The 16,699-nt window shown below is 48.6% G+C and overlaps 1 protein-coding gene across 3 annotated transcripts in view; it reads left to right on the forward strand.

Moving 5' to 3' along the window:
• The window catches only part of KCNIP3 (potassium voltage-gated channel interacting protein 3), a 119,023-nt gene that overhangs the window by 46,580 nt on the left and 55,744 nt on the right, over positions 1-16,699 (forward strand). Inside the window, exon 1 of one of the 3 annotated variants that reach the window (XM_083184584.1) lies at positions 7,676-7,835. The exons of the other annotated variants lie outside the window; for them this stretch is intronic. Within the exon in view, the coding sequence (XP_083040710.1) occupies positions 7,733-7,835 (103 nt within the window). The 5' untranslated portion in view covers positions 7,676-7,732. Of the gene's footprint in view, positions 1-7,675; positions 7,836-16,699 lie in introns of those variants that run through there. 3 annotated transcript variants of the gene reach the window in all.

Genomic DNA, 16,699 nt, shown 5'->3' on the forward strand with positions numbered 1-16,699 from the left:
ATTTTGAACGCTTTAGCACATTTTTGCAGTGGTGCCTGCAGGAAGTGTCGGGAGTTGACACCATTACTCATTATTTGGATGACTTTCTTTTAGTGGGTCCTCCAAATTCTGACCTATGCCTTAGGTTACTAGAAGCAGCGCTTGATTTATTTAGAGATTTCGGGGTTCCCGTGGCAGGGGAAAAAACCGAGGGACCTACTACTGATTTGGTGTACCTCGGAATTGAAATTGATTCCGAGCTAGGTCTGTGTAAACTTCCACTAGATAAAGTACACCGGTTACATGACGAAATAACTTATGCCATCGCGGCTGCTAAATTAACACTTAGACAGGCTCAATCTTTATTGGGCCTGTTTAATTTCGCATGTAGAGTTATACCCATGGGCAAAATATTTTGTAGAAAGCTGCAGCGAGCGACCGTCGGGATTCGCAAACCCCACCATTTTCTACGTCTATCTTCAGAAATGAAGAGGGATCTGAAAGTGTGGGAAATGTTTCTGGATAATTTCAACGGCATATGCATATGGCAAGCTCCAGCCATTGCAAATGCGGAGTTGGAATTATATACAGATGCTGCAGGATCTTCCGGATTCGGCGCATTTTATGCGGGACGTTGGTGCGCAGAGGCTTGGCCCGAATCTTGGGCACGAGACGGCATGACCAAGAATATGCTATTATTGGAAATATTTCCAATAATGGTCGCCTTAGAGCTCTGGGGCGCAGAATTGGGAAACAGGGAGGTTGTCTTTTGGTGTGATAACTTAGGGGTGGTCCAATCCATTACACAACTAAGGTCAACCTCCCTCCCAGTTTTGCGTATTCTAGCACGGATAGTGATGATGTGCTTGGCGAACAATATTACGTTGCGAGCCAAGCACGTCCCAGGCGTACTTAATGAAGTAGCGGATGCATTGTCCCGTTTCGAATGGGTAAGATTCAGGCAACTTGTGCCGTTAGCCCAGAAGTATGGTGAACAATGTCCATCTTTTTTATGGCAGGTGCCTCTGGAGGGGTAGAGGAGCTGGCCCTGCGGTCGCTAGCGCCAGCTACATTTAGAGCTTATCTGGCCTCATGGGAGCGCTGGAGCGAGTTCATGCTGGAACAGGGTGGCACAGGTAAGAGCTCTAAGCGTCTTATTAATGCCTATGTATGGAGCCTGTACACGGAGGGTAAGTCCAGAAGTTTTGTTGGACGCTCTCTGGCCGGCATATCATTCTTTTTGCGTCTTGGTGGGAAGAGAGACATTACCAAGTCTTTCTTGCTTTCCAGGATGCTTAAGGGATGGGCCAGAGCCAGGCCGGTTTTGCCCGACAGGCGACGGCCGATTGATGCCAGCCTGTTGCGTCGAATCTCGAGGTCCCTAAGAGTAATTTGCTCAAACGATTACGAGGTTCGACTTTTCAGGCTGGCCTTTGCCATGGCTTTCCATGGGGCGTTCAGAGTAGGCGAATTGGTGTCCGCAACCAGGGCATCTCCCTCGCCTATGCTGTTCGGCCATGTCGACGTGCACCACGACGGTTTATGGTGCAAGATACAGCGCTCAAAGACTGACGTAGCGGGCAGGGGGCAGTGGGTCCATTTGGGTCGGAGTGGCGACCGCCGGATCTGTCCGGTGGCGGCGGCTCTGGCTTACGTGGAGTTACGGCCCCAATTGCCCGGGGCCTGGCTGATGCACATCGACGGGTCCCCCCTTACCAACTTTCAGTTTAGGTCGGTTTTCAGGCGCTGTATATTGCATCAGGGTCTTTCTCCAGCCGACTTTGGGACACACTCTTTCCGTATCGGCGCCGCTTCGGCAGCCGCTGCGGCGGGTTGGTCTCAGGTCGACATACGAGCACTCGGAAGGTGGCGGTCTGGTGCATTTAAGCGATACATCAGGCCGACATAGTCCAGTGAGCCCATTTGAGGAGTAGCCGCTCGCCCAAACACGCTTTAGTGTTTGAGGGGCCTTGAGGAATTTTTTGTGTTATCACCAGTCTTAAATTAGGCTCTGGTGGAAGATTTGTGTTTTTTGCCTCAAGTCAAATCGGGCGACCCCCCCCCCCACCATAGAATAAGAAACAACAGGAAGAGATTATACATAATTCAAGCGGGTCAAATAATCAATTAGTCTTAAATAGATCACCCAAATCACATTCCTATTAGTATCAACAATTTAATATAGAACTGCAAAATCACCTTTAAGGGAATCTCCCGGGCCCCCATTTATAATTTTGCCAGATGTTTGCCATTATTTCAAAATTTCTAACGGTATATATCATTTCAACTTACAGGTCAACGCTTGGACACCAATATGATATGGATGGTGGGGCATTCATTTATTTATTGGTTGTCTTTGTCCCAGGTAACCACGGATACGGAACGTTTCCCTGAGACGCGATTTATCCGTTGGCTGGGGCGTAGAGGTATGAGGTGGTCCGCGTTGAGGGGTCTTTTGGATGAGTCAGTTAGGGCGTTTGGTTACCCACTTTTTGTCATCATCCACTTGGGGGGCAACGACCTCACGCATAATTCCGGTCTCAATATTCGATTTGAGATTAGGAATTTATTGCTGGACCTGATCAGAGAATGGAGATTTTGCCGTTTCTTCTGGTCAGAGATTATACCTAGGAGGGTTTGGAGAGATGCACTCAATCCGGGCGCCATTGATTTGGTACGTAGGCGGATCAATTCCGTAGTCGGCAGGGCTATAGCAACGGAGGGCGGAGTGGTCGTCAGGCACGAGGCCATATCCTTTAGAAACGAGACCCTGTACAGGCCGGATGGGGTGCATCTCTCTTTAGTCGGGATGGATTTGTTTTTCCAGAATTTAATAGACGCATTGAGAAGTTTAGAGGTTTAGCTGAGGGAGTATTCGGAATGAGGTTGGTGGCGGGTCAGTTCAAGTTGAACTGATATGGCGGAAAGAACGGTAATTAAATTAGCGCTGTATTTACACTTAGATGGTGGTTGATGTCGGGATGTGGGCATCACCGATCCAGGTGGGCCCACATCTGGACCTTAACGATCATCTACTTCGGATAGCGTAAATTCTTGCGGACATTTGTAGTTTAGGGCAGGTGGCCCAATTTTTTGATGACTCGGGCAGAGTGGTGAGCTCTGCCTTAGTGCTATTTGCGAGGTCAGGGGCAGAAGCAGAAGGTCAACCCCCTGGCCTTAAGGGCAATTGGCCCCTTTTGAAAAGTCCGCTTCATAATTGAGCCGTTGTCTTGGACGCTGGCAGGTGGCCGGTCCTTGGCAATTAAGGGCAATTGGCCCTTAGATCCGGAGTTTGTTATATTTATTACTTTGTTATTTTCCAGCAATGTTATTTATTTTGCATGCCGTTCTTTGCCCGCCACCTTAGTTAGAGCAGGGACATAAATTTTAGTTAGATTCAAATAGGCCGCCCCTGCTCAAAATAAATAAGCCGTCCCCTTTAAGCCCATTCAGTTGTACGCGTCTTTATTTCTTAGATAAGTGGGGTGAGTGTGGATGAATGCCTATGTCTGTGTGGAGTTTAAGACTGTAGAAGCCAGCTTGTCTGGCTGAAAACAGCATAAACTCACCTGGCTATTGGCAGGAATCCTTAGCTCACACACTTGATCTGGGCCTGGGGGTTCGGCTTGTCTTGATTGACGGGTTGGTTGATTTGAATGACGGTTCAGGATAGGCTGGTTGAGGTCAGAGGTGGAGATTGATGGGGTGATGTTCTTGCTTCCAGAAGATTCTGCCTCTTGCTTCAGGAAACGTTGCCCTCCCGCCCGCCCCAATTATTAGTCAGAATTAGTTGTTGAGAAGTCGTTTGCATTATTCGTTTAGTTGTTGTCGGCTTATTTTGTCTTGGCGGAAAGAACGGTAATTAAATTAGAGCTGTATTTACACTTAGATGGTGGTTGATGTCGGGATGTGGGCATCACCGATCCAGGTGGGCCCACATCTGGACCTTAACGATCATCTACTTCGGATAGCGTAAATTCTTGCGGACATTTGTAGTTTAGGGCAGGTGGCCCAATTTTTTGATGACTCGGGCAGAGTGGTGAGCTCTGCCTTAGTGCTATTTGCGAGGTCAGGGGCAGAAGCAGAAGGTCAACCCCCTGGCCTTAAGGGCAATTGGCCCCTTTTGAAAAGTCTGCTTCATAATTGAGCCGTTGTCTTGGACGCTGGCAGGTGGCCGGTCCTTGGCAATTAAGGGCAATTGGCCCTTAGATCCGGAGTTTGTTATTTTTATTACTTTGTTATTTTCCAGCAATGTTATTTATTTTGCATGCCGTTCTTTGCCCGCCACCTTAGTTAGAGCAGGGACATAAATTTTAGTTAGATTCAAATAGGCCGCCCCTGCTCAAAATAAATAAGCCGTCCCCTTTAAGCCCATTCAGTTGTACGCGTCTTTATTTCTTAGATAAGTGGGGTGAGTGTGGATGAATGCCTATGTCTGTGTGGAGTTTAAGCAAGTTAATATGGCGGCCCAGCAGCGGGACTCGGGAACGTGGGTGCTCATCAATTTCTGTGGGTGCTCGGGCCCTTGAGCACCCACAGAATGAGCACCTATGCCTTCAATAATTGCACTGCATGTGATATGGTCTGGGTGGCTGTGCCGCAGGAGCACCCTATCTAGCATACACGTCAGACAATATGACTGAATTGTCATTCTTATACAGTGTATTGTGCTCATATCAGAAAGACATGACAGCATATCCCCGGCGACTATGCACCCCTCCTGCTGTGCCCAGCTGCATGCAGGGCTCTCCGCCTCCCTGCACCTGGAAGGGGAAGTACAGTGCTAGGGAGGAGGAGGTCACTGGTCTGGGAAGCACAGCAGGAGGCTGCCCGAACACAGGTAAGGGGGGAGCGGCGCGGCCAGTGCGGGGTGGCGATGGTCGCAAAGAGAAGCCCATAGGCTTCTATAGGGTATCGCCAGCTTTTGCTGGTGATACCCTTGCAGCGTTAACCATGTGTGCGGGTTTTACTGAATACAAAATTTTTAGCTTTAGAGCATCCTGTCCATGGGCAGGGTGCAGGAGGAGTGCCCACTATTCCAGGACTAGCACTTGCCCTCTCTTCCGCTGCATCTGAGATAGTGAGCAAGTATGTATAAGATACAAAATGTAAATGATAAATTAGATGCTGTGACATCACTGAGAATCCCCCTGCATATGACTCATCAGCCTATACATAGCATTTCTGTTACTTAGGAAAGTAGCAGAGCCATTACGACCGCACAGCACAAATAATTGCCACCATAAATAGTTAAAAGTATATATTATGCCATGAACAGAGACTTTCCATTTTAACAATTAATAAGAATGTGTTTTCAAGTTTAAGGACAACCTGCAGTTCTCGTAGTCTCCTGTCTGTCCCCACTTAACAGTTTTGAGGACTTGTTACAAAACTCAAGCTGTATAACACATATTAAGGTTGTGGGGCGGGGGCCGGGCCATTTATGTATGGGAACGCCCAGCATTTCATGGGCTTTTTCATGCAAATGCCCCAATGACGCGGGTGCGAGGGGCGGCCAGCTGACATCACCGGACCTCAGCTGCCCGCCCACTTCCTCCCAAGCATCCTTCACCATCATTCGATGGTCGCCAACCATCGAATGATGTGGGAGGATCTCACTAGGCCGCGAAGGGATCTTACTGTGTAACATCCATTCACAGGCCCTGTGAGGGAATCATCCATTCGAATGGGTGGTGCCCAGGCCACCATTCGCAAGGCAGGGTTTGGTAGACTTGCAAGGCTGCAAATTCGCAGCCTTGCAAATCAACTAGAATAACCGCCACTGTAACGATATGGATTGTAGTGCCAAACGCAGAATTTCTAGTGGGGGTTTTCTGTGGAAGATTGGAGCAAGCGCAGGAGTCTGGCGGAGCAGCAGAAGAAACTGGAAACTATTAATATTTAACACTATAGATGGTCTATAGCAGCGGCTCTCAAACTGTGGTTCCCGACCCCACAGTGGGTCCCAACTACCTCAGCAGGGGGTCACAACTACCTCAGCAGGGGGTCACAACTCCATGTTGCTGACCATCGGGCTAATGTGTCTGTGGAGGGGGGGGGGGGGGTTAGGTTAAAGGTCATTAAGTAAACATCCACTGCCTCCCTCTTCCATCCCCGTCACCCTTTTCCATCCCCCCATTACCCACTGCTGCCTCACTTCACTTCAATTACCTCACATGTGGTGGTAATTTTGCCATACTGTAACTGCTGGGGTCCTGTGTTCTTTTTTTATTGTCTGACGGGGTCCAGGAGCAAAATAGTTTGAGAACCCCTGGTCTATAGTATAGGCTGTATTAAATATTTAAATAATATAAAGAAGTGTTTAGGAAAAGGTTAAACACACCATAACAAATAAATACACAAACATAATTGGATAAACATGTATTGGTTAAAAACATCCACGGGTATGAATAAGTAACATAATCTGTCTTTAAAATATCAGAACATGCTATTCAACAAGGGATAAGCCACTATAAACATAGGTTGAACTAGATGGACGCAAGTCTTTATTCAGCCTCACCTACTATGTAACTATGTAACTATAATAGAACCAGTACTGCACTTTCTAATCACACATTCTCCCACCTCATGGTAAGGCTTCTGTCTCTTCTTCCTTGTAACTGCTCTCTGGTTCAGTGCACTGATTGAAGAGTTAGATCCACACATGCCACTAACTTGGTAGAAGTTGCTGCTACCAATTGGCATGTGCAGCAGCTCTTCTTTGTTCATTAACCTACACGATGTGGTAGCAATCTTATTATTGGCCTAATTCAGACCTGATCACTCTTCTGCAAATTTACAGATGACTGAGTAGTCAGACGCTGCTCAAATAGAGTGAAACCCACCCTGTGCAAATGTACGAGTGAATTGGAAAAATATCGCTATTTTGCGATCAGTATTTTCACTCTTTTTTGTCACTATTTTGGCTTGCGCATGCAGGATCCGATCTGTATACATGCGCAGTCATTTGATAATGGGACAGATTGCAAATTCGCACAACAGTAATCAGGTCTGAATTACTGCCTATATATCATTGCTATTGTTTTCATACCATGAGACACTTGCCAAGAGGAGGGGTTTCTGAGCAACCAGAACACCACCCCACCCCCCCACCCACCCTTTTGCATTTGCCAATGGACTGTAAGATAAAGCATTGATCTGCGACAACCGAAACACTTCTAAATGATGAAATTGGGACAAATCAGGGATTCTCAGGTCATCTTGCCCCATGCAGGCTCTCGGGGATGGGAAAGACGTTTTCCCATTTGGCGAAGGAAAACAGGGACTGTCCTTTGGAAAACTGGGACTGTCCATTGGAAAACTGGGACTAATGACAGGGACCTAGGTCCACCTAATTAACACCACTTTCTTCCAACTTGTTTTATGCATTAGCAATCAGTGCAAATGTAATTATCAGAACACATAAAATATGCAGAACACACGAATAAAAGAGTTTCGGAAGCAATTATGGTCCGAGTGATCTCCCTCACCCTCTGCACATGGTAATGCTAAGAACAATAACACAGGCGAGGTGGGCTCAGGCCATCTCCTGTGACCCAGCCTGTTTGATGTACTTCTGCCTTTGAAGTTGTGAGAAGCAGCATGTGAGCACAAAGGTGTTTTCAGATCTCTGTGTGAAAGAGAAGGGTGTTTGCAAAGGGGGAGACCTATAAATGGGATCCCTTCTCATGTACCTTCCCAGTGATAGCGGCTGCTGTACACCGCTCTCATTCACCCCGCTTCCCTGGTATCAATGGGGGCAGCCATGAGCTTGATGAAGTTACACAGAAGAATGAATGAGAGGAGGGACACGGGTCTGTCGCTGGGAACATCATACGAGGGACAGTATCTGGCAGGTGACAACATGAACCCATTATTGTGCATATATAGATAGAACTGTCCATCCATCCTTTCTGTGGTGCTGGTGCGTTGGTTGGTGCATGCATTAGAAAGATATTAAACATGATGATTTGGTTGATGATTGGGGGTGTGGTGGGTGATGTAGGGGGGGGGGGGGGGCGTTTAGCTGTGTGGCTAATGAAAAAAAGAATGAGTCAATACCACTGGTGCTGGAACCATACTGTCAGTGACTGGCTCCAGTTCCAAATGATCTACCCAGAGCCTCTTTTATACAAGCCATAGACTCGTAATGGGTATACAGATGATAGGACGACAGTGTCTAGATAGAATATCAGTAGGTCAACACCAAGGGGTGTATTCAATGCTTTCTGCGAGCTGTGACATGCTCGCTGTCACAGTCTGCAGGGTCAGTATTCAACTGACCCACTGCATATGTCAATTCCCCCTCGCTTCGTTTTTGGAGCGAGGGTGAATCGGCGTATGCGGCCGCTAAAACAGCAAGACTCATGGCTAAATCATACTTGCCTACTTTTGAAAACTAGTTTCAGGGAGATTATAGTTGGTGTTAGAATTTTGCACAGCGCCCTATTGAGAGGGCATGTCATGCTCCACCCAAAGTGCGTGTCTAGTTCCATGAATGGAGAGATTGTAAAAAGAGATTGTGAACGTGGCACCTAGAAGCGTGGGTGTGTACTACTACATCTGAGGGGAATCTTTTTAAATTACTTATATCCAAATGTAGATGAGCCCCAGAGCAGTTAGTAACAGCCAGTCCCGGCGACAGGGGGGGGGTCAAGGGGGACATGTGTGACGGGCCCCGGCGATCTGAAGGGCCCCAGAGCCCAGCCGCGGCCCGTCTGTAAGCTGTATAGCTTTTATGTGTGTATAGTGTATCCCCACGGCCGGGCCGTCTACTGTGCGCCCCGCCCCTGCCCGTATCTGCGTGCCTTTCTGCAGCGCCATGTCTCTCCTGCGTGTGTCCTCTGTCCGCTTACAGTGCTGCAGCCGCTCAACACTTGGAGGCTGAGTCGGCTGTCTCCTGTCTGTGTGTGCACTGCGCACGGACCAGACAGCCTTACCCGCGTATTGAGCATGCGCGTCACCCTGATGCTTTGCTCCGCGCTTTGTGGCTACCTCCTGCCCTGCCTTCTCGATCTCGTCGCAGCAGCCAGCAGCAGGGCCGGCTATTGTGCGTGCCGCCCCTCCCCTGTCTTCGTTTTCTGTCTGTCTGCCCAGCCTTACTGCAGCGCGCCGCCGGGTCTCTCCAACAGGCTGACTCGTGTAACTCCGCCCCCTCCTGCAAGCACTGTTGCTCGTTGCTGTGCAGGGAGGATGGGGGATCTTCCGGCAGCGCAACCTGGGCCCTGATAGCAAGTGGGTGGAGTTGGACTGCAGCTGCTGCTTGAGGAGAAGCTCTTGATGATACTGCTTGGAGGTGGTCTTGGCTCATCCCTAGTGCCAGAGCGGCAAAATGCAGTGGTCAGTAGTGCATGGGTTGATGTTGCTGTACATGATGGGGTACCAGGGTGTGTCCCCTCATTCTGGGGGTGGGGGTTGATTGTTTTCAGTGATGGGTAGCCTAACCCCCACCTGACAGATAACCCTACTCCCCAGAGCCCCCTTAGCCTTTCTTGTTCCACATTAGCTGTTTCTGTGCCCACTTTACCCTTCCTTGTGCCCCCCGCAACCTACCATTCCCTGTCCCCACCTTATCTCTTCCTTTTCCCCTCTCAATTCCCAATCAACTCATTACTGTTACTGACTGCTGCTGGGCCCCAAACCCTGTGCTGCAGCAATCATTAAAAATAACAATATTTTTTGAGAGGGTGTAGTGAAATTGATTTTGGGACTCCCCCTAATCTATCAGGCCCTATAGCAGCTGCACACTCATAGTTAGAGGGTCCAGGCACTTCTCTGTCCATATGTGCCCCCTCCCATCCATCTATCTTTGCTACCTTCTGTCCGTCTACATCCCCATATAATGTATTTTTATCTGTCAGTCTATGCCCCCTCCCTTCTGGCCATCAGTGCACCCTCCCATTTGTCTGTCTGTCCATCTTTGCCCCCATATGATGCTCTGCATGTCTGCCCATGCCCCACTGTGTGATCGGCTCCACGCTCTGTAGCTGCCTCCTGCCCTGCCATCTCGTTGATTATGGCTGAAATCGGCCAGTGTGTATGGGGCTTTACAGCTATTTTTTATTTGTTGCAGTAGCCAGGTTTTGTATAGTGGTGGTACAGAGAGTGCACGCTAACTTTCCCTTACTGTTATGGCGCCTCCGGATCCGCTGTTATCTGCTGCTTGTACTGCTGGGAGATCAACAATAATACTTTTATAGGAACTTCTGTCAATCCCCAAAAGCAGATATTGTAATTTCAAAAGATGTTCTGTTGTTGATCGCCCAGCAGTAGAAGCTGCAGATCACTGCGGATCCGGAGGCGCCATAACAGTAAGGGAAAGTTAGCGTGCACTCTCTGTACCACCACTATACAAAACCTGGCTACTGCAACAAATAAAAAATAGCTGTAAAGCCCCATACACACTGGCCGATTTCAGCCATAATCGCCGGGGATATGGTCGCTGTACAACCATATCCACGTGTATAGGGGTAAACTGTCCCCACGAGCATGCTCCTGCGACCAGTGCTTCCACCGACATAGTCTCATTTTTATCAGCAACCATCTCTGGTGGCTGTTGAAATCGGGAAACTGAGCAATATATTTCTCAGAGATCTAGTACTCCGTGTGTATGGAGCTTAACATTACAATCTCTTTGATTTATTTATTCATTTTTATTGGTATTGCATGTTTATTTTGAGCACTGTTAGACTGGGGGCCCCAGAAATATTAGTGTACAGGGCCCCAAGATTTCTGTTGCCGGCCCTGGTAACAGCTACAATACTTGCTAAAGTGCTGGGAAATGGTGCAGATGGTTCAATGTAAATGTACCTGTCTCTCATTCCTTTTCCCCAAAAAATGTAACGGTGTAATGTGGACTAGGTGAAATGAGGGGGATTGTTAGAGTAATGAGGGAGAGAGGGAGATTGCTGCTATTTCCGGGAGTCTCCTGTAGAATGCAGGAGGGGAGGCAACTATGGGCTAAATGCAGCAGGCTCCCTGCATTAGCCACGAGCCTCGCTGTTTGGGGGAATCCTCACCGCCCTTTGACAGCGAGGAATCCCCCAGAAGTTGAATAGGGTCAGCGACCGGCGCGCGGGGGGGGGGGGGTAAACAGTGATCCCCGCATTTAACCCCCTCACCAGCCGCATTAAATATGGGCCCAAGAGTTCGATATGCGGAAGGTCGACTTTGACATGCACAAGGTTGACATCAGCAAAATGTTATCAACACAGGAAAAAATTTGTCATGACAATGAAAAGGTTGCCGTGATTGTTTTAATATTTCCTACTTGAACATCCACAAAGACTCCACTTGGGAGTGGTAAAGTGTGCCGAGCGCAGTGGTAGCGGAGCGAGGTACCTGGCCGAAGCATGGCGAGCGAAGACAGGGTATGTGGTCCACTAATTGGGGGTCCGCGTGCCCAGTTAACAACATTGGCTTATAAAAATAATGAAAAACCCATGTCAGCCTTTTTTATGTGTCAGTCTATATAATCTCAACCTTTTGCTTCTGTCAAGTTATTGCCAATGTCGATCTTGTTCATGTCGATTTTTTGTTGTTGTTGTAAATGTCTACCTCTTGCCTGTCTATCTAGACACTGTATACCTTTTAATCCGGAACCCCCCTAATCATGTATACATAGCACTTCATATAAAAAGTTTTCTCCAGTGGGGTTCAAACAGAAACCAGCTAATTACTATTAGGATAGTGAGGGTTATTCTGGTTCAATCCTTCTGGCAAATTCCTTCTTAGATGGACAAAACCATGTGCACTGCAGGTTGGCAGATGTTACTTGTGCAGAGAGAGTTAGATTTGGGTGAGTTATTTTCTTTCTGTGCAGGGACAATACTGACTGCTTTATTTTTACACTGCAATATAGATCTCACTTTGAAGTAAAACCCCACCCAAATCTAATTCTCTCTGCACAAGTAACATCTGCCCCACCTGCAGTGCACATGGTTTTGTCCATCTAAGAAGGAAATTTCTTGAAGGAGTGAATCAGAATAACCCCTTTAATTAAATGCATTGAGTGCAGTGGTGTTCAGAAAGATCAGGTAACTACATTGTTAAATTACATGGAGACTCGCTTTGTCAATGGGGTGACCATATCTTGATGAGAAAGAGTGGGGCGGCTTTTACCTGCATCTCTCTCTTAATACATATTAGTAGTGATCCATTTGTAACCAACAAGTCTATTAGCAATATGGAATCAAACGTTGCAGTTTGTACAGTATCACCGCAAACCACTCATCAGCAGGGGTGCAAGTATGGCGGTACGGCCGGGGTGGTACGGCATACCGGTAAAATATATATTGCCGGTACCCTGTACCGCCATAACAAATACCCCCATAAATATTTAATGCGCATGCAAGCATATGCAAGTGGCGGGGGGCAGGGCCTCTGCCGCCTCGCCACAGCTGATTGCCTTCAGAGGGGAGGGGAGGGGAGTGCACTGCGTGTCTCTCCTTCCATCCCTGTGTCACTGTGACACAGTCGCCTGTTAGCCAATCAGAGCTCGCAGGCTGGCAGCCAATCAGGAGCCAGCCCGCGAGATAGACGCGGGGTAGGAGAGATGCGATCCCCTCCCCAGGGAAGAACTAGAGGCAGGCAGCGGCGGCAGGGGACTAATGGAGGGGGGAGAGGACCGGACACAGTGAGTTCAGTTGTGCTGCTGCTTCTAGAACTGTGGGGGCATTTATGTGTGGCACTGGGGGCATATGTGTGGCACTGGGGGCATATGTGTGGCATTGTGGGGGCATATGATATATGGCACTGGGGGCATATGTGTGGCACTGTGGGGGCATATGATATCTGGCACTGGGGGCATATGTGTGGCACTGTGGGGGGTATCTGGCACTGGGGGCATATGTGCGGAATTGTGGGGGCATATATGGCACTGGGGGCATATATGTGGCACTGTGGGGGCATATCTGGCACTGTGGGGGCATATCTGGCACTGGGAGCATATCTGTGGCACTGTGGGGGCATATGATATCTGGCACTGGGGGCATATGTGTGGCTTTGTGGGGGCATATATGGCACTGGAGGCATATGTGTGGCACTGTGGGGGCATATGTGTGGCACTGTGGGGGCATATCTGGCACTGGGAGCATATCTGTGGCACTGTGGGGGCATATGATATCTGGCACTTGGGGCATATGTGCAGCACTGTGGGGGCATATGATATCTGGCACTGGGGGCATATGTTTGGCACTGTGGGGGCATATCTGGCACTGGGGGCATATGTGTGGCACTGTGGGGGCATATGATATATGGCAATGGGGGCATATCTGGCACTGTGGGGGCATATACGTAACGGGCATCAGTTGTGTGGTGCAAAGAGCATTATGGTGTGGGGCATAATGTGTAACGGGCATTATGGCATGGGTCATATGTTTTGGGTGTGTGATGCGTAATAGGCATTACTGTGTAAATTTTGGCCGTGTGCAATATTCCAGCCACTCCCTAGTTTTTATATGATCACGCCCATTTTTCGCCGGTACCACTTATGCTGCTTTCCCACTGCAGAGCCGGTTAAAGAACAGGTATTTTTAAACGGTATTTAAAACGGTATTAGCATTTACATTGCACAAGATTACCATTTTAAATACCGTTTAAGTGCTATTCACATCGCAGTGAACCGTTTAAAAAAGAGTACCTGTCTTTCATAACCCCCCCCCCCCTCCCCTGGTACCTGCCCTGCACCCCCCCTCTCTCCCCTGGTACCTACCCTGCACCCACCCCCTCCCCTGGCACTTACCTGCATGGGGGATCCGGGCAGCGGGGTCTGGCATGGGCACAGCACTTCAGGTCCCTCCCTGTAGCTGATGGATGCAGGGCAGTGGGGAGGCAGCGCGGTGGGGTCTATTTGGGATCCGGGCAGTCCCTGGGGCTGATGGTAACTAGTAGTTCCCACTATGCGCATGTGTAATGAGAGCCGTGCATATAAATGAGCCGCTCATTACATATGCACATATGTAATGAGCAGCTCATTTATATGCACGGCGATCATTACACATGCGCATAGTGGGAACTACTAGTTACCATCAGTCCCAGGGACTGCCCGGATCCCAAATGGACCCCACCCCGCTGCCTCCCCACTGCCCTGCATCCATCACCAGCCACAGGGAGGGACCTGAAGTGGTGTGCCCATGCCGGGCCCCGTTGCCCGGATCCGCCACGCAGGTAAGTGCCAGGGGAGGGGGTGGGTGCGGTGTAGGTACCCTTCCAGGAAAGGTACCAGAGGAGGGGGAAGTAGTGTGGGATTTTAAATACCGTTTAAGAGGCATTCCCACTGCCTTAAAAACGGTATTTAAATGGGTAGGACTCTGCTTTTTAAACGGGTTGAAATACCGATTAACTTTAACCGGTATTTCAACTCTGGCGCTTTCCCACTGCAGCCTTAAATGGTAAATTGTGGGGGAAAAAATGGCAATTTACCGTTTAGGAGCTGCAGTGGGAAAGGGGCATAAGTCGTTTTTCCTACTTGTCCAAGGTCTTGCATCTTGGGCAGGTGGCAGACTTAAAATCTTTTTTTTTTTTTTGGGGGGGGGGGGGGGGAGGACAGCTTCACAAATAATCTTGACCCCTTTCTAGTATGAAAGCCTCCCCTTTCCAGTTTGCTAAACATGCATTTGCAGCCTGTGCGGGCGAACCCGCTCTGCGAGGGGGGAGCGAGTGGGCGATCATTCGCAGGGTGGGGTTTGGGGGAATCGCAAGGCTGCGAATTCGATGTCTTGCGATTCAACCAGAATAACCCCCATTGACTCTTCTACAAATAGTGGTATGCCGCTATATGAATAAACTTTTCTGCATCCCTTAAACAAAGATCCACCCCAACGCAGACCACCTTTGTAGTTTCTACGGTGGGACCCCATATTCTAATTATTTTTATGCCTGTGTTATATGTTTAGGGAGGTATTCAATCTTTCCCCTTACTTCCGATTTTTGGAAATAAGGGGATTTTGCTATTCGGGATCCCAACAGTCAGTATACCAATGTCAAAATCCCAACTGCCCGAGAGTCAGAATCCCGACCAACAGGTGCTATTCTCCCTCATGGGGGTTCATGGCCCCCCATACAGGGAGAACAGAACCTGTGGCGAGTGCAGTGAGCCATCAAGCCTGCAGCGTGGAGAGCCCGCAAGGGGCTTTTTTTTCACTCGCCCCCTGTCGGAGTACCAGTGGCCAGATTCCGATGTCGGCGGTCCATATACCAACATCGGAATCCGGCCACCGGTATGGGCAACATCCCATCTTCAATAAAACTCCCATCTTAGTAAATTTACGCCTTTGATGGTATCAGCAATCACTTTATAAATCGCAGGGACAGGCAACAGTGCCCATAGGTGCCGATTTATGTTTTTTGCTGGTGGGTGCTCAAGCCAAAAATATAGAGGAGTGGCTTCATGGGGAAGAGGTGTGGCCACAAAATAATACCAATTTATATTATGGAGCACAGATGTCTCCAATATTCAAATTACGGCAACAGAGTTCCACATACATAAATGCCCCCACAGTGCAGGTACATAAATGCCCCCACAGTGCAGGTACTCCGCGGACAGAATACACTCTTCCCGCCATACTGTTTCCCAGGCAGGTCCGGCGATGTGGGTGCTGCAGGCGCAAATTAGCAAGTTAATATGGCGGCCCAGCAGCGGGACTCGGGCCCGTGGGTGCTCATCTATTTCCATGGGTGCTCGGGCCCTTGAGCACCCACAGAATCGGCACCTATGCCAGTGCCTGCATCTGATTCTTATTACATTGAGGCATTTCTTAGTGCCACAGTGGCTGCGAGAAGAAATTTCATTTATCAGGTATAATCCCCAATAAAAACTGGTCCCCTACAGCATTTAGTACTAAATACAATTCTTTTGAAAAGAGCAGCAGGAGAGGGAGGGGAAGCCTCTCCTCTCCGGCTGCAGCAGGGTAGGGATACATCATGCCATGCTGAGATGCTGTTACATTTGTCAGACAAGCGATGAGCACTTCATAGATTGGTAAATTGATTGCACACTTAGGGGAGAATTCAATTACCCATTGTGAAAAAGGGAGGTAGCCTCGAGCTTCAGCACCTGTGGCTATTCCATTGCAATCCATTTTTCAGTGGAGGCCCTGTTTAATGCCCGTTAAATGAATGTGTTAATGGATGTTAACATGGGTTAATGGGCCTTTACACACAGACTACATGAAAAATTCACAGATTCATGTGTTAACCCTCTGGTTATCAGGGGGTTTTAACCTCTGTTCAGAGATGTAAAACAAATACCAGATAAGGGCTGCTAGCGAGTGCTAGCGCCTAGCCTCATCCAGTCAGCCCTGCATGTAAGCGAGAGGAGACATCACAAGTGTGGTCAATGCAGCATGGCTGCCACAGACGCCCTCTCTCTGACGGCACCAGCATTTTGTATATGCTTGTCTACATCGTCTACCCAGCATAAATGTCAGCAAGTATAAGATATATATTGGATAGGCAGGGGTAAATTTACTAAGATCAGAGTACAATTGAAAATGGGATGTTGCCCATAGCAACATCCTATCTTCTGGAATCTCTCTGGAGCTAAGATGGAGACTTATGTCTCCATCAAGTCTCTTCTTAAAGCTGGGTACACACAAGATCACCGTGTACCCAGACAATATGGCAGCCAACGGGCCGATACATTGTTTCTGTAGTATACTGTACATCAGAATGATGAAATGAAGAATGGGCCGAACCTTTGTGCTGTCCCTCATTACACTGC

This window comes from Crinia signifera, chromosome 4 (genome assembly GCF_055691185.1).
Source record: "Crinia signifera chromosome 4, ASM5569118v1, whole genome shotgun sequence".
Classification (NCBI taxonomy): Eukaryota; Metazoa; Chordata; class Amphibia; order Anura; family Myobatrachidae; genus Crinia; species Crinia signifera.